Source organism: Platalea leucorodia, assembly GCF_965183815.1.
Source record: "Platalea leucorodia genome assembly, chromosome: 1".
NCBI classification, from domain to species: Eukaryota; Metazoa; Chordata; class Aves; order Pelecaniformes; family Threskiornithidae; genus Platalea; species Platalea leucorodia.
In genome coordinates, this window is record NC_138823.1 from 13,316,324 (window position 1) to 13,344,223 (window position 27,900).

General features: G+C 47.1%; 2 protein-coding genes across 5 annotated transcripts in view; one reads left to right on the forward strand and one right to left on the reverse strand.

The window, feature by feature from the left end:
• Positions 1-1,076: 1,076 nt before the first annotated feature.
• On the forward strand, positions 1,077-26,448 carry FBXO32 (F-box protein 32). 2 transcript variants are annotated; one of them, XM_082323752.1, is made up of 9 exons: positions 1,077-1,295; positions 4,495-4,607; positions 6,331-6,380; positions 7,057-7,149; positions 14,163-14,256; positions 15,158-15,342; positions 19,001-19,183; positions 20,354-20,497; positions 21,193-26,448. In XM_082323752.1, exons 1-9 carry the CDS (start codon positions 1,180-1,182, stop codon positions 21,280-21,282), a joined length of 1,068 nt encoding a protein of 355 aa, XP_082179878.1. In that variant the 5' UTR covers positions 1,077-1,179; the 3' UTR covers positions 21,283-26,448. The 2 variants fall into 2 exon arrangements, with proteins under 2 accessions (XP_082179878.1, XP_082179879.1); XM_082323753.1 differs by lacking the exons at positions 14,163-14,256; positions 15,158-15,342.
• The window catches only part of NTAQ1 (N-terminal glutamine amidase 1), a 45,760-nt gene continuing 25,787 nt past the window's right edge, over positions 7,928-27,900 (reverse strand). For 2 of the 3 annotated variants that reach the window (XM_082323782.1, XM_082323777.1), the window contains one exon: positions 7,928-13,474. In XM_082323782.1, the coding sequence (XP_082179908.1) occupies positions 13,424-13,474 (51 nt within the window). In that variant the 3' untranslated portion in view covers positions 7,928-13,423. Of the gene's footprint in view, positions 13,475-15,352; positions 15,907-27,900 lie in introns of those variants that run through there. The other variant, XM_082323784.1, reaches the window with a different exon arrangement.

A 27,900-nucleotide genomic window follows, 5' to 3' on the forward strand; every position in this document is an offset into this window, starting at 1 on the left:
CAACGCCGGCGTACCGAGATACGCGCACCGCAGCACAGGGCGAATATGTCGTAATCCTAGTGCAAAACGGCCTACATTTACGAAATGAGCTATAGCGCGCTCCTGGCTGTGAATGCAACACCTCAGCCCTGGCTGGAATGCAAACACCCCCATGGCTTTAACGTTCAGTACATGAGACCTTCTCCACGCCTACCAGTGCATGCGCCTAATAAGCTACATTTATATATCATATATTTTAATATATAATATTGCTTTATAGATATTTATATATCTTTGTCATGCACATTTATCTATAAAATATTTTAAAATAACATATATAAGAGCATAATGCATATAAAAGCGCATGCATGTATAAAACATACAGACATAAAACATGATATAGAATCATAGAATGGTTTAGGTTGGAAAAGACCTTTCGGACCGTCGAGTCCAGCCGTTAGCCTAGCGCTGCCAAGTCCACCGCTACGGACATACATGAAACAGTACACAGATATAAAGTAGATGCATATGAAATGTACGTTTAGAAAACATTCTACATATAATATTCTTTCTATATATAATGTTCTCTATATAGAACCATATATAGGATTATATATTTGAAAAACATACATTTAGAAAACATTCTATACGTAATATTGCCTCTCCGTATAATGCTCTCTGTATAGAACCAGGTATAACATTATAAATATATTCTGTACGTTTTCACGACGTTCTATATTTATCTGTGTGTTTAGATTCTGCACGTTTCTATAGATGGGGTATAACTTTGTGATACACAAATACCTAAAGCACAGTGATACGCGTATACAAACGCGCCTGTGTAAGTATTTATATCGCTTGTCTCGGTAAACGGAATACAGCGGTTACGGATGGAGGGGGCGCCAACCCCGCGCTGGCCCCGCCCCCGCCGGCCCCGCCCCGCCCGTAGCCCCGCCCCGCGCCCCGCCCCGCGCCGGCGGCGGCGGGCGGGGGCGGTGCCGATAAACACCGCCACGTGCGGCGGGGCGGGGCGGGGCCAGCCCCGCGCTTCCGGCAACACGCCGCCCGCCGCCGCATAAATAGCGCGGAGCCGCCGCGCCCGCAGCCCCGCCGCCGCGGCACCCAGCGCCTCGCTCCGCTCCTGCTCCCGCTCCCGCCCGCGCCCCGCCGCCCCGCCTGGTCCCGCCGCGTCCCGCCGCCATGCCGTTCCTGGGGCAGGACTGGCGCTCCCCCGGGCAGAGCTGGGTGAAGACGGCCGACGGCTGGACGCGCTTCCTCGACGAGAAGAGCGGCGGTTATGTCGGCGACATCAGCAGGTATCGCCGCCGGCTCCGTCCCGCTCCCGGGCCCCTCCCACGTCTGCGCCGCCAGGGGGCGCCGCGGTGCGGTGGCGCGGTGCGGGGGGGGTGGGCGAGCGGGCGGGCGGCGGCGCCTCGCCCCGTCCCTCGGCCGGGGGCCGCCGGGCTCCGGGGGCCGCTGGCGGCGGGGGGCGGGGTGGTCGCTGTGCGGGCCTGCCGGTAACCCCAGCCCTTGGCGTCGCTGAGGCGGCCGGGCCTGCCGGCGGAGGGGCTCGGCGGCGTCCCCCCGGGCCCGCTGTGAACCCAAAGCGGGTCTTCCTCAGCCCCGGCGGGGTCCCGGGGCGCCTGGGCACGGAGGCGGCTGTCCCTCCCTATGGCTGTGGGATGGGGTGAAAAAGCGAGGAAAAGGTGAAAAACAGTTGCTGCCTCACGGCCTGGGCGATGTGCCCTCGGGGAGCATCGCTGAGCATCTCCTGGGGGGCCCTGGAGGTGTCCCCCCCTCCCCCTTCCCAAAACAACCCTTCCTGGAGCTTCCCGGCTCCCGCGCTGGAGAAGGCTGATGTGTCTGAAGCCATAAATCTTCCCCAGACCATGAGTAATGTACCGTGCGTGCTGCCTGACTAATCTGGCATCAAAACATCAACAAAACCCCCAAGATGGTGAAGCACCGCGGAGCTGCGTCGCTGCGGGCAGGAAGCCTTCGCAGCAGCGTGGGTGTAATGGTCTCTGGCCAGATCGCTCCTGTCAAAACCAAACTTTTCTTGCAGAGCTGCATCTTGGTTTCAGCTGTGCGCAGTCAGGTTTGGGTTTGCTGGGACCGGGCTTGAGGGATGGGTCAGGAATGTCCATGACAAAGGGAGCAAACAGGGATTTGCTGTGAACTGCTGCTGAGATGTTACTGTGCAAGGATGTTTATGTAGCAGGTCTGTATCTCTTGCCCTCTTTTATGCATGCTGTAAATAAAAATCAAGTTTAGAATCCAAAGCATCTGATTTGTAAATGGGTAGAAAGATGTCTGGCTGGTGGTAGAGTGATTGTGTTGGGAATACCGAGTTTGGCACAGGTTTCCCATTAAAAAGCAAGGAGGTGACATGCTGGCCCCAGACTGAGGTCCGTGCAGTGCCAGGTCCTGGTGCCCAACTGTTCAACCTGTCACGATGCCTCGGAGAAGCGTGTGGAAACCTGGCAGTACATAAACAGGGGAATAATCTGCCTCCCATGCTGGAATTTGTCCACTGCTGCTGTTATGAAGGCTTCAGATTACAGAGTCATTCAGTAGGAAGTCAACAGTCAAGGGTGCCCTGTTGACATGTAAGATTTAAAGCAGATCTGTCTTGCGCTATTGGGCTTGGATTCTGCCACTGCATCGGGCATGTTAACTTGGCTCATCATTGATTTTGTGCAATCCTGATAAAACACGAGCTTGAACATCTCAAAACCACTTCTTCCTTACTGCCATATTCTGTTCTGGGGTTTTGGTCCCCGCAGCAGAAGGCCGAGTGGATGGGGAAAATGTGCAGCTGAGATGTTCTGCTCTCAGGTTTAGGTTCTCCTGAGCCATCTCCAGCTGGCAGAAGTGTCTGGTTCCCCGAGCTGTTGTTGCTGTGAATGGTCCCACCTGCATTGCTGCTGCTGTTCCCCCTCCGCAGTGAGGTGGTGGAGCCGGCAGGAGTGGTGCCTTCCCCGCACCTGCGGTGCCCTGTGAGGGGGCACTTGGAGGAGGAAGGGGAAGCTGAGGCTTGTGGTGTCCTGAAGCTGGGGGAGGTTTCCTCCACCTCTGGTGTCAAACCAGAACACCCATCCGGACCCTGCCGGCGGAGGTCTGGGTCCCTCGTGGGGCTGAAACTCTGACTTGGCCACTTGACTTCTGCACACGCTGGTGGCTGCGCTGACAGACTGCAAACCTCCCTCTCCTGGCTGTGGGCCTGGGCTGGTGATCCTGCTTATCATAGGGTGAAACAAGGAGCCTTGTTCTGCAGGTTTTATCCTTTTGCAGGAGCTTGTGCTGAATAGCTGTTGGAGGTGTGAGTCGGTATGGTGCTCCTGTTATTGTTTTGAGGCTAAACTGTAAACACGAGGTCTGCAGAGGAAGCAGCCTGGCTGTGGAAGGGTCCTCACCGCTGTTGCAGAGGAAGCCCACTGCTGCGAGCAGCAGCACGTTTCAGCACCTGCCGGAGCTCCAGAGTGTCCCAGACCAGCACTGTCACAGCACCTGAGCTGCAGCGAGGTGCCTGGGTCCCTTCTTTGCATTTAGACCTGCAGATTAGCCATCTCCCATCCCTTGCCAGCTGCTAGAGCAGCAGGGGCAGCTCTGCTTCTCCTAGATGCATTGCCTGTCTTCTCCCCAGCACCTGTGAGGCATCCCCACAGCTCTGGGCAGCATGCAGTGTGCAGAAGGGCCTCTGCTGAGAGCTCCTGGTGGGTGCTGCCTTCCCCTGCCACCCCCAGGGATCTGTGCTGCAGCACTGTCGCTGCCCAGGGGCTTCTTGGTTTCACGTTGCTGCTTGGATCTGCTGATTTGCAGGTCTGCAGAACGTAGAGATGCACAGACTCTTTATAGATAGTCTTTCATTGCCCTTAAAGAAAATAAGGGGTTATAGCTCCCTTCACTAATAATATGGTTACAGCAGAGCTCTGGCAAATGCAGATGATGAGCAGTCTTGGACAAGAGATCCTAGCTGCTAATTTGTACAATCGCTACTATGTGGGGTTTGGAAAACCACCAGCCAAGTCTGAACCTCAGCTGAGCTTTTCCTGTAAGCTTGAAAGAATGTTTTCTGGAGACTCTTTTGTTAATAAATATTTTGAGTGCATATACATATGTCCTCAGATGTCTGAATATGTCCTTCTGTAGAAGTCTTGACTATCTCAGAGGAATCTACGGCCTACAGTAGGAAGACATGGTGTTACTCAAAGATAGGAACAGGTTAAAGGGAGGAAAAGAATACTGCCCAGCAGTGTCCCAGCACTAACTGTGCAATCTGTATTACCTGCTCCTGTCTGTTACCTTACCTAGCACAGAAATGAGGCACCAGAGGCTCATTTAAAAATACTATTACTGGATGCAAAAACTGTATGCAGATTTCTGGAGAGCAGCCTGCAAGGAGGCAGCTTTGGAGCTCATGATGAAAACCTGTGTATTTTCGCTCCTTGCGGGAAACATAGTGTTCAGCAGACTGCAGAAATAAACAGAATCCTTGCTTTATGTCATTCACAGCTTTTGTAAAAAGGATGATCACAACAAAGAGAATCTCTTCAACAGTCTGAACTATGATGTGGCTGCCAAGAAGAGAAGAAAAGACCTGCTGAATAACAAAGCCAAGATTCAATGTAAGATGTCTATTTGGGCTTTTTTAAATAAAAGTTGCTGCAGGAGAATGGAAAACGCTTCATATCTATGGTTCTTTGCACAGTGCATGAGGACACTCTTCCAGAGTGTCTCAAAGGGCTTTGTGCCCATGTTTGACCTAAGTAGAGAACTTGGATGCAGTTTAATGTGAAGATTTATGCCCCTGTTAGTAATCCCTGCTCTGAGGAGTTGTGCTTGTTGTGTTCAAATTTTTGTCATTTGTGTTTGTCAGAAGGAGGGTAATTTTTTCCTATGGTACATTCAAATGAACCAGTTCCAGTTTTTTCCCCCTCTAGACTTCCTTCTGCACAACAGGCTAAATTTATTCTTCCTTCCATATGCATGTTGAGTACTAATCTACATTACTGGAGGCTACAAGCCTGAATGTGAGCTTTGATCCTATCTCTGTGTGCGGAGTGCATGAAAAATAAAATAAGATTTTTAGCTCGCTCAAAACAATGGAAGGTTTGAAATCATTCTGTATGCGCAGTGAGCAGCCGGGGTCTCAGATGGCAACTGTGGGAGGACTCTGGGGAGCCTGCAGGGACAGCAAGGTCTGCGTGGGTCTGATTGCAAGATAGGTACTGGAGTTAGATGTGAAGGCTACAAATGTAAACATACATGGAGGAAATGAGTTAAATTCCCACACTACTATTAGCTCATTGTGCATCCCCCAGGATTTCTGAAACTGATGCCAAAATCTGGCCCCTCTGTGCATTTGGTTCTCTGAACAAACAAATGTTACCATGACAGTTTTGGGCTGGATTCTGCTGTGACCTACAGCAAAAAAGGGCCTGATGCAGAGTCTGCATGCCTGTAACTAAGACTGGGGTTGTCCTTGGGCTCACAGTACCAGGCAGGAGTACATCGCTGCATCCTTAAGTGGAAAAAGACTTCAGGAAGACAATATTTCCTTCAGGGAAAGGAGTCTAGCAGGATGGGGAGAAGAATTTGTCTTATACTAGCTGTTGAATTGCAGTGTGTGGTGGAAGAAGGGTCAAAAGCCCATATGAGAGTCGGGTGGGAGAAGGACTGAGCAGCATAACTGCTGTTACAGTAAGGGCTCTTCTGCAGACCGAGTTAGCAACATGTGGTGGGTACAGAGAAGTTATTTTGGGGAGTGGATGGGACAACTCCCATTTCTGAGGGAAGGGAGGGGCAATTAGAAATAGGAAAATTTTGGTCCCAAATAGTTTTTTCTTTTTTAGCAAGTTAGCTGCAAGCACAAGCATGCTCCTCTGAGCCTGACCTCACTGCTAAAAGGTCTCTCCCACATGCCTGGTGTCTCATGACATTTTTGCTCAACTTCAAATTTGACATTCAATCCCAAGCATGTAACCAAGGTAATGAATAGTTAATAAAATCAATAACAACAAAACCTTGGCTGTCAGCCACACTTACTGTCTGGGACCAAAGAAGAGGAGGTGCTATGGTGTATCTGTGGCTGGCAGATTAAACATTTACAGTCTTGAGCTGTGTCACTGAAACAGAAGCCCTTTCTAAGGCTCAGGGCTGCAGTCTCAAATGAAGCAATATGGAAACAAAGCAGCTCAGCAAGTTGCTAGTTTTGGTTTCAAGTGTGGTGATGTAAACACAAAATAAATTCATTTGCACTAGGAGGGCAGTAAGTGTTGTGAGCGGAATAGAGATCCAGCCCTCTGCGAGGCAGAAGATTAACTGAGCAAAATGTCTTTGTCCAAACAGATTTCCACCAGGAGAAGTGGATCTATGTTCACAAGGGGAGCACAAAAGAGGTGAGTGCCTCCCATAGCTGCTTTGTTCCCTTTTCTACTGTTTTTTCCAAGTGGTAGAAGATCCTGTGCTGATATAAATCAGCAGAAGCTCTTAAGAGATAAGTCAAAGATCTGGCTTGTGGTTGGAATTTCAGTAATGATTTTAAGCTCCAATCAGGGAGCCAGGGCTTGCTCTACAAGGCTCTGTACATGTGTTTAAAATATGACTTGTTTGCTTCTCTCAGCTAAAAAAAAAAAAAAAGCCATTTGCAGACCAAGCCATAATACTGTTCTTGGCTTTCACCCAGTACAGTCCTAACACGGAAAATCATTGGAATTCATCACAACAGCTCGCTTGTGCTCACGGAGAGAAGCGGCCCATATGAGACCGCTCTGAACTTGCACTATATATTGAAACCCAGGAATGTGTGCCTCACTCTCACCCGCAAATCCATGGGTCATGAGCAGAGCTTGGGTCACTCTTGGGAAACTACCATAATCTACATTGGGCTATGCCCACTCTTGACGTCAATAAGTGCGGCTCCACGGGAGACAGGCCTGCCTCCTCTGGTGGTGAGCTGGTCCCATGGCTTGTACCCATTAGCTTGCTAAATTGAGTTGCCCTGGGTCACGTCTTCCTAGTGCTGTCTGTACTCATGTCTGCCAAAACATGACCCAGACTGTTTTTTCTTCTCAGCGCCATGGTTACTGCACCTTGGGAGAAGCCTTCAACCGACTTGACTTCTCCAGCGCTATCCTGGACTCCAGGCGATTCAACTATGTCGTGAGGGTGAGTGAAAGGCCAGGGTTTATTTTGCTGTGATGGTGGTGGAGGCTCTGAACCGAGCACCAGTTGGGTGATAGGAAGCACTGGCAAAGAAGAGAGGCCCAAGCATGCAAGTGGGGGTGTTGGGCTTTGCTGCATGAAGTAACTGATGGAAGTTGTGTGGATAGATGCCCAAAACCACCTCTTTGATCTGTTAGAATGGAGAGGGAGGGAGGTGATGGTAGTGTAGAAGATGGACTGTCCTTAGCCTAGCATTCCTACTACTTTTCAGTTGTGAAATTCACTTCTGAAACCCAGAAAACTTAGCCTCTACTTCCTGAGTTCTCAGTTCAGCTTCTAAATGCAATTCCTGTAGCCCCGAAAGGAGCACGGGCTCTTTGCAGAGGCCATAGAGCAGCAAGGACCTCTTTGCACAGGAGGCTCCAGCTTCACAAGGGCTGTGGAGCTCTGTCTCCTTTAAAAGTGATACAGGAGACACTCTGGGGAGCTGAGTGTTTTGGGAATGAGAGAACGGGCTGAACCTCTTGGAGGCACTGATCTTCACTTCTGGTTAAGGATCATGGTTGCTCTTAATCCTGGGTGACGGGCAGCAGTTTCAGTGGGCAAAGCATTTGGTTAGTCCTAACACCCTGAGTTGGTAGGAAGGAGTCCTCAGCCCCAGGTTCCCCATGCTCTGGCTTTCTGTGACAGATCAGGGCTTCTCTTTTTGCTCCGGGTCACCAAGGGGGGTGGTAGTGGTTGGGAGGGGCAGGGGCTACTGTCCTGAGGGCTGTATGTTTATACATATGTGATCTGCAAATTGATCTCAAATTTCAGAGTGCTTATCAAGGTTTGGAATTCAATAAGCTTAAAAAAAAATCTGTTATTAACTTGAGGCTGTTTATAAACAGCTCCTTTTCACATCTCATCAGCAGTTGATCGCTGGTGAGGCACCAGCTGTTCAGGTTTTAGGTTCTGGAGCAAGCAGCATTGGTATTGCTTTCCCTTTGCAGAGTCATGTGTCATGAAAAGAGTCTAAGGAAGAAATGATCTGAGCAAGTTCACCTTGGTTTGTTCACCTGTTGTCTAGGTGACAAGGAGCCTGTGAAAACCTCTGTCACCCTGGGAAGGGTACAGGCATTGGGGGTGGTCACCCACCCGCTGTGCAGGAAGGGCACTGCCAGTCGCTTGGGTGTCCTGCTGCAGGGGTGGTGGCAGGGAGCGGGGATGCTGGGGGAGGCAAAGCGGGATACAAGTCCATGGAAACTCAGGCTGTCCTAGTTCTTCTGGTCCTGGGACAACTTGTTTTCCTCCTTGTACAGAGAAGATGATCACCAGCACTGGGGTACACTGTGTTTTCTGATGCCGGATATATATACACACAGCCATGTCATCTTTAGGGGGATCATTGTGGAAGGAACAGTTCATGCCAAGGCTATAACCCTTTAGTCAAATATAAAGGAGGAAAATAAAATAAAACTTGTATGTGGTGCTCCAGAGATTTCTTTGGCAGACTTTGTCTTACAACAACAAAGAACTCCAAAGACTTCTGCTAAGCATGGCCTCAGGTCACGCTGTGCCATGTCATGGGCTTCTGCTGCTCAGCCCGATGTGATGGGTGACTTGCATGGGACTGCAATGATTGAGCAGAAGTCCCATTAAATTTTTTGAAGAGCAAACTCAAATTTCAGTGAAGTCGGTGTGGTCTGGTGGGGAGGCTCAGGCTGACCTTATTCCCCCTTTATCCCATGCATCCCAAATCTGCTGTGTATCCAAAATAGCAGTGTTCTGCATGGAAGTCAGCATGTGTCCTTGTTTCTACAAATTACCTCTCTTCTGAGCTTTTAAGAGTAGTTTTCCCCCCAGTAGTTTTAAGGATACAGTGCTACTGAGAAGTATGAAGCTTTCTAATTGAGGCTGACTTGTGGTTTGGCAGATTAAAGAAGATATTAAACCTGGTACCATGGATCAAATATAAAACTGACTTCTTAAAATGAAAGGCTTGTATCGGCCAAGTCTCTGGTGGATAGTAGCTCATAAAATGCCTTATGTGCCAGATTTACTCATGAAAAGCTCTGCCTAGATGTGGATCTTGTTTATGGTCCTTTGCAAATCGCAGGCCTCCTAGAGCACACAAGATGAGCAATCTGTCACATGGAAAATGCCTTGAACATTGGCAGGCAAAACACTTTTCCCTCCCCTCCCTCTCCTTGTTCTCTCTAGTTCCACCCGTTGCTCAGGGCATCTGATCAATGTCACACTACTTAGTTCATCAAACAAATGCGTTCCAAGGAGGGAAGCTTAGAGTCGAAGGCTAGGGGAGAATATGAGGATGTCCGTAGGGGAAGAAGGGAGAGGAACAGCTGCAGGCTTGGGATTCTGCTAGCAAAACCCAAACTTGCCCTACAGAGAAATAAGCTACATCATTGCTGATACCAAAATGTGCTTTCAGGCTGAACATTAACTTGCCTTTCTCAAAGCATTCCTTTCTGAATTTCTCTGAACTTAAGTGCTGAAGTGTTTTCAGTGCTGATTTTTTGTCATACAGAAGTGCCTCCTTCTTAAGATATACCCAAACTAAGTTCTTGGAGTTCCTAATGGTACACTGTTAAAATGGGCATCTCCTTCAAGTGAGGTGGAGGTGTGAGCCGCGAGAAGCTTGGCAGGTATTTTTCATGGGCAAATACCATCAGCTGTAGCCAGTGAGTTCGTGTAACTGAAGCGGAAGAAATTTTCCTCCCCACATCAATCGTGTCTTGGCAGTCTGCTGATATAGTGCTGGAAGTGCTAAGTGTAGGTATTGGTGCCATGACTTGGTCCTTGCTGATCTTTTGAACTATAGCATCTGCCTACATGTTCCCTTTTTAGAGCTAGTAACGAAGTATGTGATTGACCTAGAGGACCCAAACTGTTCTTGGTCTTGAAGCAGTCCTGGTTCCTCTGGTCTTAGAGATTTAATGAGAAGACTGGAAGCGTTCTGTAAGCATAAGTAATGTGAGCAGAGACAAAAGTGCCTGCAGCCCAGAAGCTGTTGGTTCTCCTTTGGGAACACTCTGTTCAGATGACAGTGAGGTTTTGCAGGCTGCTTGCTTCAGAAAGATTTGTCATACGATAGTTGTGTAGTAACATCTCAAGGGAAGGTGCTGTTTCTGATAATAAAAGCTTAGGTCAGGTTAAGCTGCACGGGCATAGCTCTTCTGGAATAACGTGATGTAGATAGTGTGCAGCCTGCTAAAGTAGTCTCTTAAATTTGTTTATTAAGTTTTTATAGCAGTTAGCTCTGGGAGTCCTGGATTTATGCTGTGCTGAAAGAATATCAGCTTGATGCTGCCTCGTGGAGATCTGTCAGCACCTGCGCTGTAAATCATTATAACTTGCCTTGCTCTTGCTCTACCTCCCAGCCGAAAGCCAACGTGACATTTCAGGCACAGAAAGTGAAGGGCTGTGAGAGCAAGGGGGGACTGGAGGAGGAATTTTTCATTGGAATACCTTTCTCTAAGCAGTCCAGGTGGGAGGAGCTACATCCCCAACCAGGAGGAGCTTATGGATCCCCACAGGGTGTAGCCCCCCTTCCCTGTAGCTGGTTTGGGGTACTCAAAGTGGGATTTACACTTCAGTAGTTTGAGACTTGTGATTTTAATCATTACATTTCCCCTTTTGAAGCGAAGTTACACCCTCCTGCTTGGTGCAGCAGGCCTGCTGAGGATTTTTTGGCTCTGTGTGCTGTAAGCCCCTAGCTGTGGGTTATTTGGGGTACGGATTCCCCGCACGTCCCGGTGTTGAACCGAGACAGCGGCAGAAGTGGCATCCGGCTGTAGCAGGTCTAAGCAATGCTGTGCGCAGCAGTCACGGGTGCAGGGCAGCGTGCTTTCATGGCCCTGAAACAGGGGCCCTTGTTCCCTGCCGCATGGCACTGTTGTGTTTGCTGCTTTTTCCCTTGTGCTTATGGGAGGAGGAGCTGCTCTGCTCCCGGAGCCGAGTGGCTCATTGCACCAACTGCTTTGCACCGACTGCTAGTGAGGTTTGAGCAGGAGCCCCATCACACTCCTGGGGAAGCAAGCAGGTTATTGCCCTGCTGCGGAAGATGCTGCTTCCTGCCAGCTTTACAGAGGCTCTGGAATAGCCCGCTGCATCTCTTGTCTTTTCTCTGTGGCTCTTGTAGATCCTTGAGGGCAAACAAAACAGGGGCAAGGCAGTAAGAAGGATTTTCTGGGGAAGCTACCAGGTCACCTTATTCATCTTCTGAGGAGTTGAAAGAGTGAGTTGGGATCTAATGCCCTGTTTTCCACAGGCGATGCAGACTTCCCAGCTCCAGTTAAAATCGGCTAGAATGCAATCACTTAGTGTTTTTGAAAAGCAGGCCTTTTAAAATTGCTTTTAACCTTTCCCTGTGCACTCTCTCCTACCATCTGTCCCTCTCAGTTGAGCGTGGGCTGGACTTAATGCAACCGCATCATAACACATGCTTGCAGCTCTCCAGCCTTTTTACCCTACTCAGCATTAATCTGAATTCATCAGTCTGCTTTTAGTCTGTATTATGCAAGTGGCAACATTGATTTATTTTGTTATAATGCTGTAGACCCCAGTTATGGATTGGCAGTCCATTAACTGAGACCCTACTCTGCTGGGTCTGTGCCGACGTTAAAAGACCCTCAATGCACTGAAGCATCTGGGGCATGGATGAACTGTATTGCTTACCTGGTTTTTTTGTATTATATGGACATAGAAGAATTAAAAAATGTCTTGATTTAGAGGGCTAGCCAGTCGCTTCAGCCAGCAGTTCCCAGGGAGTGGAGTAGTCCTAGAAGTATTCACAACATAGTTTTCATATGGAATTTCATCCTGTGTTTATTGCTGCAGGGGAAGAGAGGTGACACATGGTATCTGAGCTGGATCACTGAACATAAACTGAACCTTGATAAACACAGACAAGGCAAATTTGAATCTGTTCCTTTGGCTAAATTAATTTTGTACCAATTTAGCGCTCTTCAAGGAACTGAGATTTTTATCCTTGTTCCTCTTAAAGAACGGCCCTGGTGTCTGGCTCTTACAGTGCTGCATTACATGATGCTTATCACTGGGTGCATTTTGGTGTTTTCAGTAACGGGCACAACATTGCTAACACCCAGCCTGGAGGAAGCTGTCTCTGTGCCAGTCCCAGAATGGGGCAATCTGGAGACAGCAGTTGTTTATGCACGCAAGAGCTGATCTGGGTGCATGTGTGGCTAATGTACAGATGGAGTCTGGCAAGTTGATCGCTCTAATCAAAGGTCTGAAGGCTAAATAGTTTAGTGTAAGCAGAGTATTACATACTACTTTGGGACACTGATTTTTTTTTTTTCTTCTTCTTCTTCCTCTAGTATTTAATGAAATTAAGAAAAGATCTTTTTTTAAAACTTGCCAAGCATCTTGCAAACTGCTTTGTTTTTAAGAGTATCTAGTCCTTGTGGTCTCGGTTTAGCTGATATAGCAAGAAGATCCACTGATGCCTGTGCACCAAATACTACCCAATGCTCCTGCATCTCTCGTTTCCCCCAAATGAGCCAAGAAAACAGGCAGCCTGCCCTTCACAGGAGTTAGCGCAGGTCTTTTTTCATCTTGTTTTCTTTCGGTCATGCGAGGTGCAAGATATTAATAGAATATAAACTCAAAGCCATCTGATGATGGTGTTGGCCTGGAAATTAAACGGAAGAAGAGATCGGTCACTCTAGGCGACTTCACTGCTCCGCGCTGGCAATCACATGCCAGCGCCCGAGACGAGCAGAGCTGGCGAATGGCTCCAGTAATACCTCTCCCTGAGCTCCCCGCTTCGTGGCAAGCTGCCGGTGACTTTTTGGATACATTCCTGTCATTCTTATAGCGGGGCAAACAGTTCAGCTCATGACTTATCAAGTCTTGTCAAAAGCCATCTTAGTTACTTGACACAAGTAGTTGCACCTTCTCTGGGCTCTCTGCGGTGCCAGCAGTGGGATACCGTAGCCGCAGATGATAAAGGATTAATAAGCTAGTCATGCGGTAACGTGTTGATTGATTTGTAGCATAAAAGGTTTTTCCTTTCCTTTCTAAATTAAAACAGAAGGCTATGTACATCCAAAACAAATGGACTGACACGTGGACAGTCTGTGTATTTATATAATGCTGGGGGAAGGGAGGAAGGCTTGGAAGATCACAGGCCACATGTTCTGCAGAGCACGATCCGTAGGAAACTTCCACAGCTATTCTTGTGGTGGTAGAGAGCTGGGGAGGAGAGGGCATCTTCCCCGTGGGAAACGCTTCCTTTGGCAACTGCAGCCCGAATTCAGCGTCCGGCTTGTACGCGAGTCAGGAGATCAGTGATGGGAAGCAAATCCTAATTGAAAGTAAAAGTGAGATTTCCATTAGGGGAGGTTAGCAAGTAAACAGGACAAACAGAGAAAGGTGATTTGGTGTTGCAGCTGTAAGAGCTGAACAGAGAGGAGGAAACCTTGGGGGAATAGGGGTTTTTAATACAGAGGGCTTGTTTTTAATACAGTGCTTAACCTTTCTGTCGTGGTGACAGCACTCTGACAAAACCCATGCAACCCAGGAGTTTGACGTAAATTGTGGAGTCTGATTCTCATTAGTGCCCCATCAATAATATCCCCATCCAAACAGGCATTTGCTCGTGTTCCCTAATGACACTGCTTGTTTATGCCCCAGCGAAGGACGGTGACGTCGGCTCTTCGTTGTTCCCTCGGCGTGAATAGAGGCTGTCAGTCTGAGCGCTGCTCTGTGGTTTCTATGCGTCTTGGAACCATGAAATCAAGATTTTTTTATTTTTTTTTTCCCCTGAAGATCATTAGAATGCCTTCCCATCCCCCCCCTTTCGATGTGGGTTTAATTATTTGGCTTCCGCTCTCCTCCTCCTTTGCATTAGTTTGCTCGGTCGCTCTGTCTCCCTTTTATTTTCAAGCAGCAAACAAGTCTCTGGGCTGTTTTGCTGTGTCATGTGACCAGGAGTCAAGATTAGAAAGGTATCTCTGCGCTCTAAGGCTTGCAACTTCTATTTTTACCCACAGCTGTTGGAGCTGATAGCAAAGTCTCAGCTGACGTCACTGAGTGGCATTGCCCAGAAAAACTACATGAACATTTTGGAAAAAGTGGTGCAGAAAGGTAAGAAACGGAAACAGTGAGGGGGAGGATTCTGATTTGATCTGGTGTGCTCTGTGTGAACCACATCCTCGAGAATAATCAGGCAACGCGAGACGGGTGAAGAGGGGCACCACTGCTTATTTCTGTAGTGCAGTTCCACTTTTCCTTTCCCTCAGTGAAGGATTGGGGGGGGGGGGGGGGGGGGGGGGAGGGAGGGAGAAGTGGGAAGAAATGTCTGTATTTTGGTAGGTATCTGAGAGGCAATTCCTCCTTCTCCAACTTTCCTCGCTACCACCCCTTCTGCATCCTACTGAGTCCTATTTTTGACTGCAGAAGAGATGGCTGCTCCTGCCCCCAGCCTGGCACATCTGCAGTCTCTGCTGCCGCCTTATTGCCAGTTTGCTGTATCATCAGTGCTCCCACGGCTCCGGAGGGAAGGAGAGCTCGAGGGCTGTCTTCACCTGCTGGGGGGCTGAATCACAGCTGAGATGTGCAGCTTCCCTCCCTGATGCTTTAGCTCTGGCTGAAGCCTGGGAATTGAGAGTGCCCTGTTAGCGTGTGTATGCGTAACGAGAAAGGGGATCCTGAGCTGTCTCCCTGCACATCAGCTGGGGCAGATGGGGAAGAGGTGCACATAGATAACCTCTTGCGCATATTGGAGGGGAAAGCTGGCCAGCTGCCAGGGGCTGGAAATGGGAAGTGCTGCAGAAAGGGCAGATACCTCATCTGCTTATCCTGGGAGGATCTCTTTCCATCTGCTGTCTAACCTGCTGTGTCTGGCTAATGTTTAAAATGAAAAGGACAGGCTGGCTCTCTTTGGCCTGTGAGGTTATAGCAGGTAACTTGACTTGCCTGAGGAACAAGTAGATTCAGAAAAGGATTTGGGCAGTTCCCATTTTTAACCTTTCCTGTTCCTCCAAAGTCCTTGAAGATCAGCAGAACATTAGGCTAATACGGGAATTGCTGCAGACCCTCTACACATCCCTCTGCACGTTAGTTCAACGGGTCGGCAAGTCTGTCCTGGTTGGAAACATCAACATGTGGGTGCACAGGATGGAGAGCATTCTCCACTGGCAGCAGCAACTGAACAACATTCAGATCACCAGGGTAAGCACAAATCCTGAAAGCTAAAAATAACGTGGCTCCTTTGTGAAACCTTCTCGTGTAGCAGCTCTCATTTGGGTGACTGCATCCCACTGTACTCCCAGTGCAAGCACAGCGCTGGGGAAGGACCTGGAGTTGCCAAAATAAGTGGATGCATTCCTGGCATTGCTTGTGTCCCTTAACTCAGACTCAATGTACACAACACAGGATCATGCTCGCTTTTACTGGTCACAGACCGTGGCTTGACTCCGTAATGGCCGTGAAGTGCTGTGCAAACAGAGCTGGGCAGGAAACAATCTCCCCCTCTTGAGAGTCATCAGAGATTAGGCCTCAGTATGAAAAGTCAAGTTGGTCTTTCTCAAACTGAGAAACGGCCTTCAAAACTTGTTTATCAGATAGTTGAGGTTTTTAGATTTGCTTAATCTGTAAATTAAATGCAAATTTCCAAATAGCTGCATAACTTCATGCTTCCTGGCTGAAAATATCAATGATTCTTCCAGTAGTCTGGAGCTGCCTGTTCCAGCCGGACGAGTCCTGCTTTTATACCGTCTGTGTTTTCAACAGCATCTGTGGGGATGGGGAAGATGTATCAGTTGATAAATTCCTAATCTGGCTTTGCATGGGAATCAAATCTGAACTTGCTCCGCTTCAGAGAATCACAGAAGGGTTGAGGTTGGAAGGGACCTCTGGAGATCATCTGGTCCAAGCCCCCTGCTCAAGCAGGGACACCTACAACCAGTTGCCCAGAACCGCGTCTAGGCTTTTTTTCCACCTCGAATGGATACTTGCTCCACAGAAATGCGAAAGCTTTCCCCGAGTGCTGACCTCTGTGTTGGTGTGCTCCTTGCAGGGCTCTCCTGCAGTGAGCTGGACTGTGAAATTCCCACTTGGGCAGACCATGGCATGGTCTAAGGGCATATAAAAAGCACCTTTTTCCCTGGTGGGTCAACCAGAGAGGCATTTGCAAAGGATTAAGCAAAGTGCCCGCTTGCATCATTTTACATGGCTGTGTTCTCTGGGAACCCAGGAAACAATTTCCAGCCCTTCAGAGTAATGCAGGCAGCAGGACACAGGAGAAGATGAACTCTGGGAGATCCCAGGGAGTTTGAAGAGCTGCAAAAGCAGCAGTGCCTTATCTGATGGTGGTCTCTGTCCCACCTCTCCTGGTGTCCAGCTCTTGGGATGGGCTGCAGCTCCCTTTGCCCTGCAGGGGAAGCACTGGCCCTATGGTAGGGTGGCTGCTGGGGCACAGCAGGGCTGCGCTGGGGAGCTGCCCTGTGCCTGGGCGCTGCCAGGGCCAGCTCCCCCCATGCATCTGCAGCCCTGAGGGCACCGCAGGCCAGGACCTACCTCTGCTGCTCAACTCAGTAGTACGATGTCTTTTATTCCCTATGCTTTAGGCACTCATAAAACCCAGATAAGCATTTCAAAGAACTCTGCCTATCCAGACAAAAGCATCTCAAAATATTGCTGGTGAACGGAACTGCCTTTTATGTATACTTACTTATGCACAGGTTTACAGACACTCTTCTAAAATAAATAAAATAGATGTCAAGCTTGCAAAAAAAAAAAAATTTCACACCACTGAAGATGACTTCAGGTCAAGCTAGAACAAAACCAGCTGAGTTTAGAGGAAGGAAGAACAAGCACAGCTCTGTGCAGCCAGTTGCTTACAGAGCACTGAGTGCTTCTGGTGTTTTGGAGGGGGGAATGTCTTGCAACAGCCAAGACCTAAACTTTTTTAAAAAAAAACGTGCAAAATATGGAGTGTGTGCTAGAGCTGCTTTAAAAAAATACTCAGTCCAGAAAGTGACAGCATACTGATCTGCTGTGATCTAATCGGTGTTTTTTTTTCTAAAAAAAGTAATGTTTGAAAAGTCCTGGAAAGGAGTACTGAGGGAAAAGAAGTAGCAGATAAGTCCTTGGCCCTGACTCAGAAAACCTGTAAGGATTTGCTTGAGTCACGCTGGTTTCTTCAGAAATAAGACAAGCATAAGCTTTGGAGTTTTTTGACCCAAGAGCCTCTGAGCTTAGTCCTGCCTGTTGTACCCTAGCAAAGCTTGTATGTAGAGAGAGTGCAGGAGAGTGCAAAAGACAGGCAGGCAAGGGAGATCAACGGGAGGTGATCCAAGGCTCTGGTGCATTCTTCCTACCCCAAAATATGACCTCAGTTTGCACTGACGGGCAGGGACACTGAGTCTGGACTTGCGGATTGTACCGAGGAAGCATCTACATGTAACCAGGCAGTGTGCTTGCAGCGTAACTCTCAGCATGCAGTGTTAAAGCTGTCATGGGAAGAAAGACCCCCCGGAGATGGCAGAGACAGCTCACTCCTGGAGGGGCTGTTTGAGGCCGGTGTTGCTGGTGGAGATGGCCAAAAATGATGCCTTGGTTGGAAAGCTGTGGTCCTTGGAGGTACCAGGCAGTGCTGCATGGTCTGGGCAGGCCAGTCACTGGGGCACCGAAGGGAAGGCGGGAGCTGTTTGCCTATAGATATACTTGTGCCCGTGGAGTTTCATGTGCAATGGGGTGGCTGGAGATTGGACTGTGTGATTAAAAGCAGCCTCACACAGTGTTCCCCTGCTGATGGCGGTCCGCGTGCTTCTTGTTTGAAACGGTTAATAACCCTGCCAATTGCGAGAGGGGTGCTGTGACTCTGCAACTTAAAATAGCAGCATCTCTGTGCAGGGTAAATGATAAACTTGGCACATCTGTCTAACATTGTTTCTTTGTTGGGGCCCAATCCGAAAAGCTGCTGTTTGCCTTAATAAGGCTGGGGCTGGTTTTGGAGCAGCCGGAGCCCGGTTTGTGGTCCTTGCTGATGCCTTGCTCCCTGTGTGCTTTGGATTTCCCCTGAGTGCAGGACCTGCTGATTCATTGTGGTCAGCTTGGTCTGGAGCTGTGCTGCCTTGTGGACTTGCAAAACGGTCCTGGACTCCATGTAGACCAGGCGAAGGCATATGGGGGGTGAAGGTGGCTTTTGGCTCTTTAGGCTAGGATGTGCTTTGCTGTGGCTGAACGGCCTGGAAAACCATGGCCAGAGCTGATGGGAAAAGGGCAGGTCCTTCAGATGTTCACAGAAGAAACACTAACCCTGCCAGCAGTGACCTGGGAAGCCATGCAGGGAGAATCCTGCTGTGGGTACTCATCAGCTGCTGCTGTGGTTACAGCAGGATCCTGTGATGACATGAGCTAAAACACGTCAGAAGAGCATGAGATTCCCAGCAATGTGTGCAACAGGAGGCTGAGCTTGAGAAGTAATGCCAATGTCCCTCGTGGTGGAGAGACCTGGATGGTTAATAGCTGATACCATGACGTAGCCAGTGTCCAGCTGTAGTGGAAGCTGGTGGTGGTGCTTCTGGGAGCATAGTCTCATGAGTATGGATGTGGGATGGACGAGAAGGGGAGAAGGAGGCTTGGACTGCAACTCTGCTTCTAACTACTGTAATGCAAATACACGTCCCCTTCCTTGAGGAGCTATTAAACTGTTCTGGGGCAGAAGGTCAAATGTCTCTATGTAAATGTCTCCTTATTGAGAAGAGGGAACCGCTGCATATTCTCTATGTGAAGAGCAATGCTTAAAAAGCAGTAACTCTACTGCAAGCCTGAATCGCTTGGGTTTTCAGCTTCCTGTAAGCTGAATTTTGTTTGTCTCTTCCAGCCTGCCTTTAAAGGTACCACTTTCACAGACCTGCCGTTGTGTTTACAATTGAACATCATGCAGCGACTGAGTGATGGGAGAGACCTGGTTAGCCTCGGTCAGGTGGCTCCCGACCTGCAAGTGCTCAGCGAAGACCGGCTGCTGTGGAAGAAACTCTGCCAGTATCACTTTACGGACAGACAGGTACAAGGACGGATGCAAACTGCCATCAGTTGCTTGTTGTAACCCACTAGCAAATGAACACACATGGGTAGGACGCTCTTGCTTGACTAACTCTTGGATCTAAGGGCTGTGCCGCAAGGTGATAATACAGGCTGACATGAGAATGGCTGTGAAAATGACTTATGTGGAGGGTTTTGCATGTCAGAGCAATGATTCCTGAAATAGGAGCCTGAGGAATTAGTCATACGGTGAACTTCTTCAACCCTAATCCAGGTGGTAACAACTGCAAGTCATGCAGTTGCTCCCTCTCCCCATGTGTGCGGGGAAAACGTGCAGGCAAGCTCCAGCAATCGCCCCGATGTCCCAGGGACTGACACCCTCGCAGAGAATCTCTGTGGATGTGGTCCATGAGCGATGAGTCGTACTCTCTTGCCTTTTAGAGCAAGAAATCCCCTCTGAGCTGTTTCACGAGTGACAGGACGGTATGTGGAAAACAGCCCTGCTGCTACCCACGTTGTACCTGTGTAAACATCTTTGGCCTTTTGCAGGCTGGTAATCATCTGGGGTCTTCTAAACTTAAAAACAACCAAACAAGAATCTCTCTCTCTGTTTTTGGGTGAACGTCTGGTGTGTTTATACCAGACCTCTGCACTTCAGGGACCACGTGCCAGATTCTCTGCTGACTTGGCTTTATTTGCTCGCTCTCGATCTGACTTTGGAAGTGACGCTGGGGAAGTTATTTCTATTAACAAGTAAATTCAAATCCAGTCTCTGCAACTAATGAACCCTAAAAGAAAGACGGGTGTCTCCCAAGCTAATGTGACAAATCAGTGACTCTTAGAGTCAATGAAAAAGCAAAATACTTTAACTTCTGAAACTGTTAAATGCAACTATACTCACTGTCCTGCCAGCCAGAAACGGTGGCTAAAGTAGTATAAAATAGCTCCCAGGATTTCAGGCTTTCATACAGTAATATTCATGAAATGGGGATAGACCCTGATAATGGTACCTGGTTATAGCTGGATATTCAGAGCAGGAGTTTTCTTGGTGTTACAAGGGAACTTTATGGGACCGGCAAGGATGACACTTACGCAAGGGAGAGGAGAACAACGTGAGTTGAAGAGAAAAAAAAAAAAAACAAACCAACACATTATTTGACCTGCTACAATTTTGATTATTTTTTTCTTTCAGATTCGCAAACGGCTAATCTTATCTGACAAGGGGCAGCTGGATTGGAAGAAGATGTACTTCAAGCTCATAAGGTGTTACCCACGGAAGGAGCAGTATGGGGACACGCTGCAGCTGTGCAGGCACTGCCACATCCTCTCCTGGAAGGTATGAGGTGTTGGGGGGACAAACTCAACGGGGGCATGAGCCACGGGGCACTCGGTGCTTCCTCTGATTGCAGCTGGTTTACAGTGCTGCAGTTTCTTTGCCTGCATAACCTAGTGTTTTCCTATATCTTAACACTCCCTCAACTATTAAAACACTTCCTCCTCTGTGCTTCAAAGGTCCCATCTTCTCTACATTGAACAAGAGTAGTGGCCATCAAGGCCAGAGGGGAGGGAGATGGCCATACTGCAGTAGATCATCTTAGCACTGCCAGCAACTCCTGCCACCCGTTACATGGAGGGTGGAGGTTTTGGCAGCAGGGTTAGCTGGAATGAGAGCTGATGGCTACAAAACAGCCCAGGACAAAAATCTGCTGGCCACTGTGCTGATATCCAAGGCATGGCTCTGGAGTTAAGCTCCCGTAGCTGATGGTAGGCTCCAGCCTCTCTTCCCTCAGAAGAGGGGAAAAGAATGAATTGGATCTTTGCTGGTTTTATTTCCCCTGACTTGCCAGTAGCCCCTAAAATCTGAAGCCTGGTTCTGAGCTGTCTGCTTTGGCAAGAGTAGAAATATTATTCTGGGCTCTGCTCTGTCTATTTGCAAGCAGGACGTCTGGCAGAGGGGCAGCACTAAGTTGGCTGATGCTCTGGCACCCTTTCCGCAGTCTCTCTAAATGGAGTTGTTTTCTCCTTTCCCAGGGTACCGATCACCCTTGCACAGCCAACAACCCCGAGACTTGTTCCACCTCTCTTTCGCCGCAAGACTTTATCAACTTGTTCAGGTTCTGAACTTGGGTCACCGCAGCTTACGCGATTCTTACAGGACACTTTATGCCACTGAGCTTGGACACTCCATTTGTAAATAGTGTAAATATTCATGTTTGTTCGAAGCTCCTGAGTCAAGGAACAAGAGGATCTCGAAGATGAAAGGTGAAATTGCTCGCTGACGTGCAGCACTTAAGGAATACAGACTTCTGTAGGACTGGTATATAAATGCAGCATGTTGTACAGAGTCCCTTTTTTATGATCAGAGTACAAGATACAGGGCAAAAAACTTCATTTTTTTTGTTTTTAGAAGTTAAAAATGAATTTGCCCCACAACCATTTGAGAACTCTTTTGGTTTGTTTCTAATAGGGAGAAAGCAATATGAGGCTAGGACTGTTGAACTGTTTTTTTCCATCTGGTTTTATTTAGCATACATATTTATAAATATGACGTTTTAAAAATATTTATGAAAAATATCCCTGTGACAAGTTTAATAATACTTTTATGTTTTTAAAAAGGACACATTCTGAAATACTTAGGATAGAACTCTAGCCTACTTGCAAAAGAGAATCGCACCATACCACTTTCTACCTCTGATAGATTGAGTACCTTTCAAACAAAAATCCAGTGTACAATGTGAACTTTTGTATTTTGTACAATGATTTAAAGGGAAATGTTTGTGATAGTAAGCATCTTTTCTGGTATTAATGCTTACCTCTTTACATTAGTTTTCTTGCTCTACTCAGTGCTTGAATGCCTAGATGATAGGCACCATATAAATACCTAAGACTTTACTCCATCCTCTTTTAATTTGTTGGTTTTATGAAAGACTAGGCAAAAGGGAAAAGAGAAGCCACAAGGATGACGATTGTCTAAAAGGGAGGAAGTTCTATTATAGGGAAACAAAGGACTGGATTTAATCTCACAATGTAAATTCCTATCAACCAGTGCAATTAACCTATTGGAGTTGAAATACCAAGTGAGGTTAAAATCTGGTTCTTCAAGCCCATGTTTTCCTAGTTTTCCAACATATACACTGCTCTGTATTCCCACTGCTGTCAAGTGAATTCGATCATCTTGGAGCTGGTAAAATGTAGGGAGAACGGGGCTGTTGAACGTGGTGAAATGATACGGTTTTTATTCACTGGAAGACTGGCAGCATCGTGTTTAATTTCAGACTACTGGAGTTTAGGGTGATGAGCAAGACAGTGTGAAGAAACCAGTCAGCATTTTCCTAAAAACAGCAGTCAGGACTGGGATAAGCAAGGGATTTCCAACACGGCACTTGACATCTTTTGGTTATTTCTCTGTGCCAAGGAAATGGCAAAGACCCAGCCTAGTCCCTTCCGCTTCCAGTGCTGACCTTCTTTATGGGATCTTCTAACACTAGCCTAGAGCTAAATTTTCCATCCTATGGAGTACGTGGCCAAACTCCTAACTGCACTGTGGCCATGATCTGGCTCACCTTCTCCTCTTTTGCATACAGTGCTTCACTTTTGCCTATGGTGGAGCTAGAAGAATCAGCTCGCATATAACAATTTGAAAACCTGCAGTGGAAAGTTTTTGCTGTTTGCCAGTAGATTTCCTGTATAGCACTTTCTCTGTGCATGATATAAGCAGGATGCCTTGGAAGGGTAAATATTTAGCGGGTTGTGTGTGACTATGTACAAAGAATTGCGAGGAAGAGGAGTACTCAGGACAATTCAGGAAGAACTACTTGAGTTAATTATTGTTAAATATTCTGTTCCTTTTTTTACATTTTTATAACTGACTTTCAACACTTTTCTGCAGCTGTTTATATTTAAAAAAAAATGACAGTATTTGCGTTTTTGCAAACTAAATCACTTTGCATGCTCTTGTAAGAGACGCAAAAAAGGGAAAAAAGCCGCCTCTGGATCGAGCAGTGAGGAAAGGGGGAGGAAACCTGGGAAGGAGAAAACCAGGAAAATGCTGACAAGAACTGCCCTTCTCCTGTCTTCCAACAGCAAACCCAAGCTATTGCTCTTCCAGAGAGCTCTGCAAGCCTGTGCCACCCTTAGCCATGGCCCAGAGCTTGGCACTCTCCAGAGATGAGGAGAAAACAACACGTGCAGGATAGCGAGCTTTATCTTGGTGTTTGTGCCCCATCCATCAGTGTTTGACGGCTGGTGGAAAGCATAAGCCTCCTGGTCCTATTCGTGTCAACTGAAAGTGATTTAAAAGCTGTTACCTTGGAAAAATGAACTTGTGCTTGTTTGGGGGGATGTTTGGGAGGGAGGGAGGGAGGCCAGTTTCTGTTTTCACTCCCGCATTGATGGCAGTGGGTAGATGAGGCTGAAATCTGGCTTGGTGAACGAGGACATTAAGGACAGAAACCTGCAAGTGAAGTGAATGAAGCATTGCCGCCGTATTTGGAGATTCTTGTAGTTCCTTTTTCCTAGCAGTGAAAGGACCTGTGCCCCTTGGCATCTTCTGTTTCCAGCTCTTACTTGGGGTTGGTTTGTTTTGTAGTCTTGCCTCTGTCACCCATAGCGAGACAGCCTGTTGTGATGGGGAGGCAATGGTATTTCGGTAGGAAATGCCGGGGGGTTCTGCCTAGTCCGAGGCCGTGCTTAGCAGATGACACTTATCCACTGTGAGACTGTGCACTGGGTGAATTTTAAGCTCAAGGTTTGAATCTGGCCTAGTGCGTTCCCTGCACAGCAAGACGGAAAATCCCAGCGTTCAGCTGTGATTCGGGAATGTCTCAGCTCTAGCCATTGCCTCTAGCAGCCCTTCACTGGTCTTGAGCAAAGAGTGTAGTCTGTGTCCTCTGCCCAGAGAGCATGGGTCACGCTGACAACATACTTAATGTGCAGCTGAGGCTCCTATTTATAAAACTTACTTCAATTAGTTTTTTTTGATTTCTTAGCACTGTGTAGATCTTAAAGGATCAAAGTGCTGAAGATGATTTGTTAATACATACAGACACTTGTGTGCTGCTCGGGCAGGGTCCTGCGATATTGCTGTCAGTGTCCAAAGCAGCAGAAAACCAAGCAACTACTGTACCGGAGAACAAAACGGACTAAACAAAAGGAAACAGAATAAGCCTCATTCAGTTACTGCTGCAGTCATTACCCTCCTGCCACAGCAACTGTCAAATAAGACCTTGATCTCTTTGGGAGACTCATTCTTTCTCAAGTGGCTGGTACAGGGAGATATTATGGTGAATTCAATACTCTTGTATTTAAAACAAAATGCTGTTGCATCCAGATACCTTAGTCTAACCACTTGTAAACAAAGCAATCAGTATTTTAGCAGTGCAAAGGCATCTGCTTGGCTGAGGATGGCAGGGTAACAAAACTGCCAGTGATAACAGCGGCTTCCAGGCAGGATGGTGTAAGGCTGCTCTCACGCAAAATGGACCTCTTTATTTTAGCACAATTGTGGCAAAGCTGTTGTGAAGGGAAAACAGGCTTTTACTTGTATTTTGGAAATAGAACGTTGTTTTCATAACGGCATTTCACCTTCCAGTTAGTTGATGTGTTCCCATTAGACATGCATCAGTTCTTATACTAGGAAAGGAGGGGGTTTTGCTCTCTTTGGGGTTTTCTCCTGCCAGCATATCCAGAGAAATCTCATTATCTTCAGAGGATGTGTTAACCAGTGCAACAGTGTAGAACGTGGTGCTGTGAAGAGGAAAAATAGATCTGTGCAGGGGAGGAGGCTTAGGAAGGGAGAGATGCCAGAGATATTTCTTTCAGCTTTCTAGAAGGGGCAGGTATTTGGAGTTTGTTTTAATGTGGTAGCCACTTCAAGAGGCACAATTTCAGCTGTACATACCTTAAGCCATTTATACTAACTATGGTATGATAAAGTTTGATCATAAAAACGTGTGCACCTCCTCTTATATTGTTTGGGTTTCTTCTTTTAATTGTGGGAGTTTCTAGATCCTTTTATTTCGTAAAGTGATTAGGAAAACTTGTATTGCTCTGAAGACATTGCTTTGTATGTAAACATTTAATTGCACCCTGCCACTTTCTGTATATGGGAATATCTTTTTTATTATTTTTCTTTGCCTCCAGGTTTTGAACTGTTTGTGTTCCCATTTCTGTTTGACTTCAGTTACTCTTGCAAAGCTATCACCTTCTAGAACATACGCAGGTACTAAACCAGCTTTTCCTGCCCAGAAAATTCCTTGGCCCTTAGTAGCTAAAATTTGATTTAGAGCAGGAACACTTCAAGTTCTGTTATGTAGCTAATAAATCAGATGTGCTGTTTCATGCTTATCTCCTGCTCGGTACAGCAAACCAGCGTTGTCCTCTGTGGTTGTTCTTACAAACCTGTTGCACAGCTTCCCCATAGATCAGCACCTTGCCAAAAAGACATAGCTTTAAATTAAAATGCCACTCTTCCTAGCTGGCCTGTTTGCAAAAACATAGACCCTGTGGAGCTGATGGCTGATCAGGTTGATAAAGACCCCCTGTTAGAAGGTTTGGGACTCTGGTGTTCTGCTTGTGCTGCTTTTCTCAGCTCATTGCTTACAACAATGCTTGTTAGAGGCTCTGAAGACACGGCCAGCCATCCCCACAGCTGCCGGGCTGCGTGAGTGTCTTTACTGGTGCCTGATTCCTATCCCACGTCTTCCTCCAGTGACTTTGTTGGTAGCAAATCGGCTTTGCAGTTTCTGGCCCTAGGGAGAACAAATCCATCTTGTCCTTGACACGTGCAGTCTCTAGTATATTAATACCTCGAACACCAGAGAGATTCCCCCTCCATTGACCAAGCATTGCTGCTTCTCCTCCTGGGAGGGCAACTGAGGGTGGAACTCGCATTTCTTTAGCTATCGTGTGCCGCACAGAATGCTAACGGGTCTGCCACCAAGAGAACATTTTAATTCGAAATAGCAAATATGCTCATCTTTAGGAACTAATCTACAGTAATTATAAATACCTACTTATATATGGAAGAGAGCGTGTGTTCTGTTTTGTTTTTCCTTAAAGTTGTAACTAGAGATGATATGAAGTGAAAGGCATCCCTTGTATAATAAGACTTCTGTTTAATATTATTGTGTGGTTAAAATCCTTCCATTATAAATTTGCACACTTTTTTCTTCTTCCCTTGCATGTTCAACTCTGATTTTTACAGCTGTTCTGTGCAGACAGTAACGTATTTTTGTAAAACATTTTTGACACTGAATTGCAATAAATGTTCAAACAATGTGAACCACAGAGTTGGTTGTCTCATTGCTTCCAAGTTGGTGACCTTATCAGCCTTGAGCTTCTGGTGACTGTAAGCAGAGACTTTTCTGCAAGAACATCCAGAACGTGGGTGGTTGTAGCAGTAGGTACATGGAGAATACCTGGGATAGAGCTGTTGCTTCGTCGTACCTCCAAGGAAAATGAGGTGAATGGAGCCCTCACTTCCAGCAAAAACAGTGCTCATGTGGTGCTTGTGCTCATTGAATCTGTATTCTTCCACGCAGGAAGCACAGGGGTGATTTTTGCCCCAAAAGAGATCACTAGTGCTCACACTGGTCCGATAGCTTCAACTCCAACTTGTGGCTTACAGAAATGTGTTTTTCTGGACACGTTATCCAAGTGACTTTGATTTTTTTTTTCTTTTTTTTTTTTTTTTTTTTTTTTACCTTTTTTCAGTTACAATTGCATCTGGTTAGAGTCAGGACTGCAACAGTCTGACCTGGGCTCCTGCTCAGAGGGAATGCGAGTAGGAGCCCACTGAAGGGACTCCCAGGAAACTGGGGAAAGGCAGTTGAAAAGGCAAATGAAATGTCTCTGAGAGTGGAACAGGAGAAGTTATCTTGGTAAAACAGCATGACTTGCCTCATGAAAGCTATGCCAGCTATGAAAATAAGCACAAAATGCAGACGCTTTGTTTTTAATTTCATTTGCACTGTCAAGTAAGGTATGTTTAAGTTGTTTCCTAAGTCTTTTTGTAGTTATGCTGTGCCTCAGGAGTGTAGTTAGAGGGTTGTGCTCCCAGATGAAAGTCTCTGGGATCGTGGGACAGTCTACAAGATCACCAGAGCCTTTTCAACAAAGGAATAAGAAAGCTGTTGTCAAGATACATTTCTTACTCAAACTTTCTTGAAAGTGCTCCATTCTACTTATTTTAATAGACTAAATCCTTTAAGGGGAATACTTGATCTCTTTAGGAATGTGTAGGGTGGGTGAGTGAGGTCTGTCTATAATCCTTCCCATTTTTATGGTATTGCTACTAACACCTCCACCCTTTTAAGAGTGCTCATGGATGGATGGTGAGGGAGCCTGAAGCGTGGATGAGGTCCTGCCTTGGTCAACGATAACAAGTCACTCTCTATAATCCCTTGAAGTGCCCTCACTGTCTGTCTTAGAGCTTAATAAAGAAGTAGAGTTTAGGCAAAAAGCATTTTGAAAACTACTTGCACAACAAACACTAAGATCATGACTCAGCTTTGCCCCAATTTTCCCTAATCCCCAGTTCTGCTTAATGAGGGATGTGAGGTGAACCCCAGTCAATCACACAGGAGGTTGCTGTATTTGTGACAAAACCCGAGCTGCTTCTGTTGTCAAAATTGCAGAAATGGGAGAGAGCTGTTTTCTAAAAGGCTCTATAAATAACTCGTGTGGGTTCAAAGGCCTTCCCTAAGCTGGAAAGACACCAGTTCATTCCTTGCCATTCTT

Excerpts from the sequence above, each read along its gene's own strand:
- FBXO32 (XM_082323752.1), top strand. The coding sequence starts at position 1,180 with ATGCCGTTCCTGGGGCAGGACTGGCGCTCCCCCGGGCAGAGCTGGGTG. Across the intron at positions 1,296-4,494 it reads TATGTCGGCGACATCAGCAG|CTTTTGTAAAAAGGATGATC; the intron begins GTATCGCCGCCG and ends TGTCATTCACAG. Across the intron at positions 6,381-7,056 it reads ACAAGGGGAGCACAAAAGAG|CGCCATGGTTACTGCACCTT; the intron begins GTGAGTGCCTCC and ends TTTTCTTCTCAG.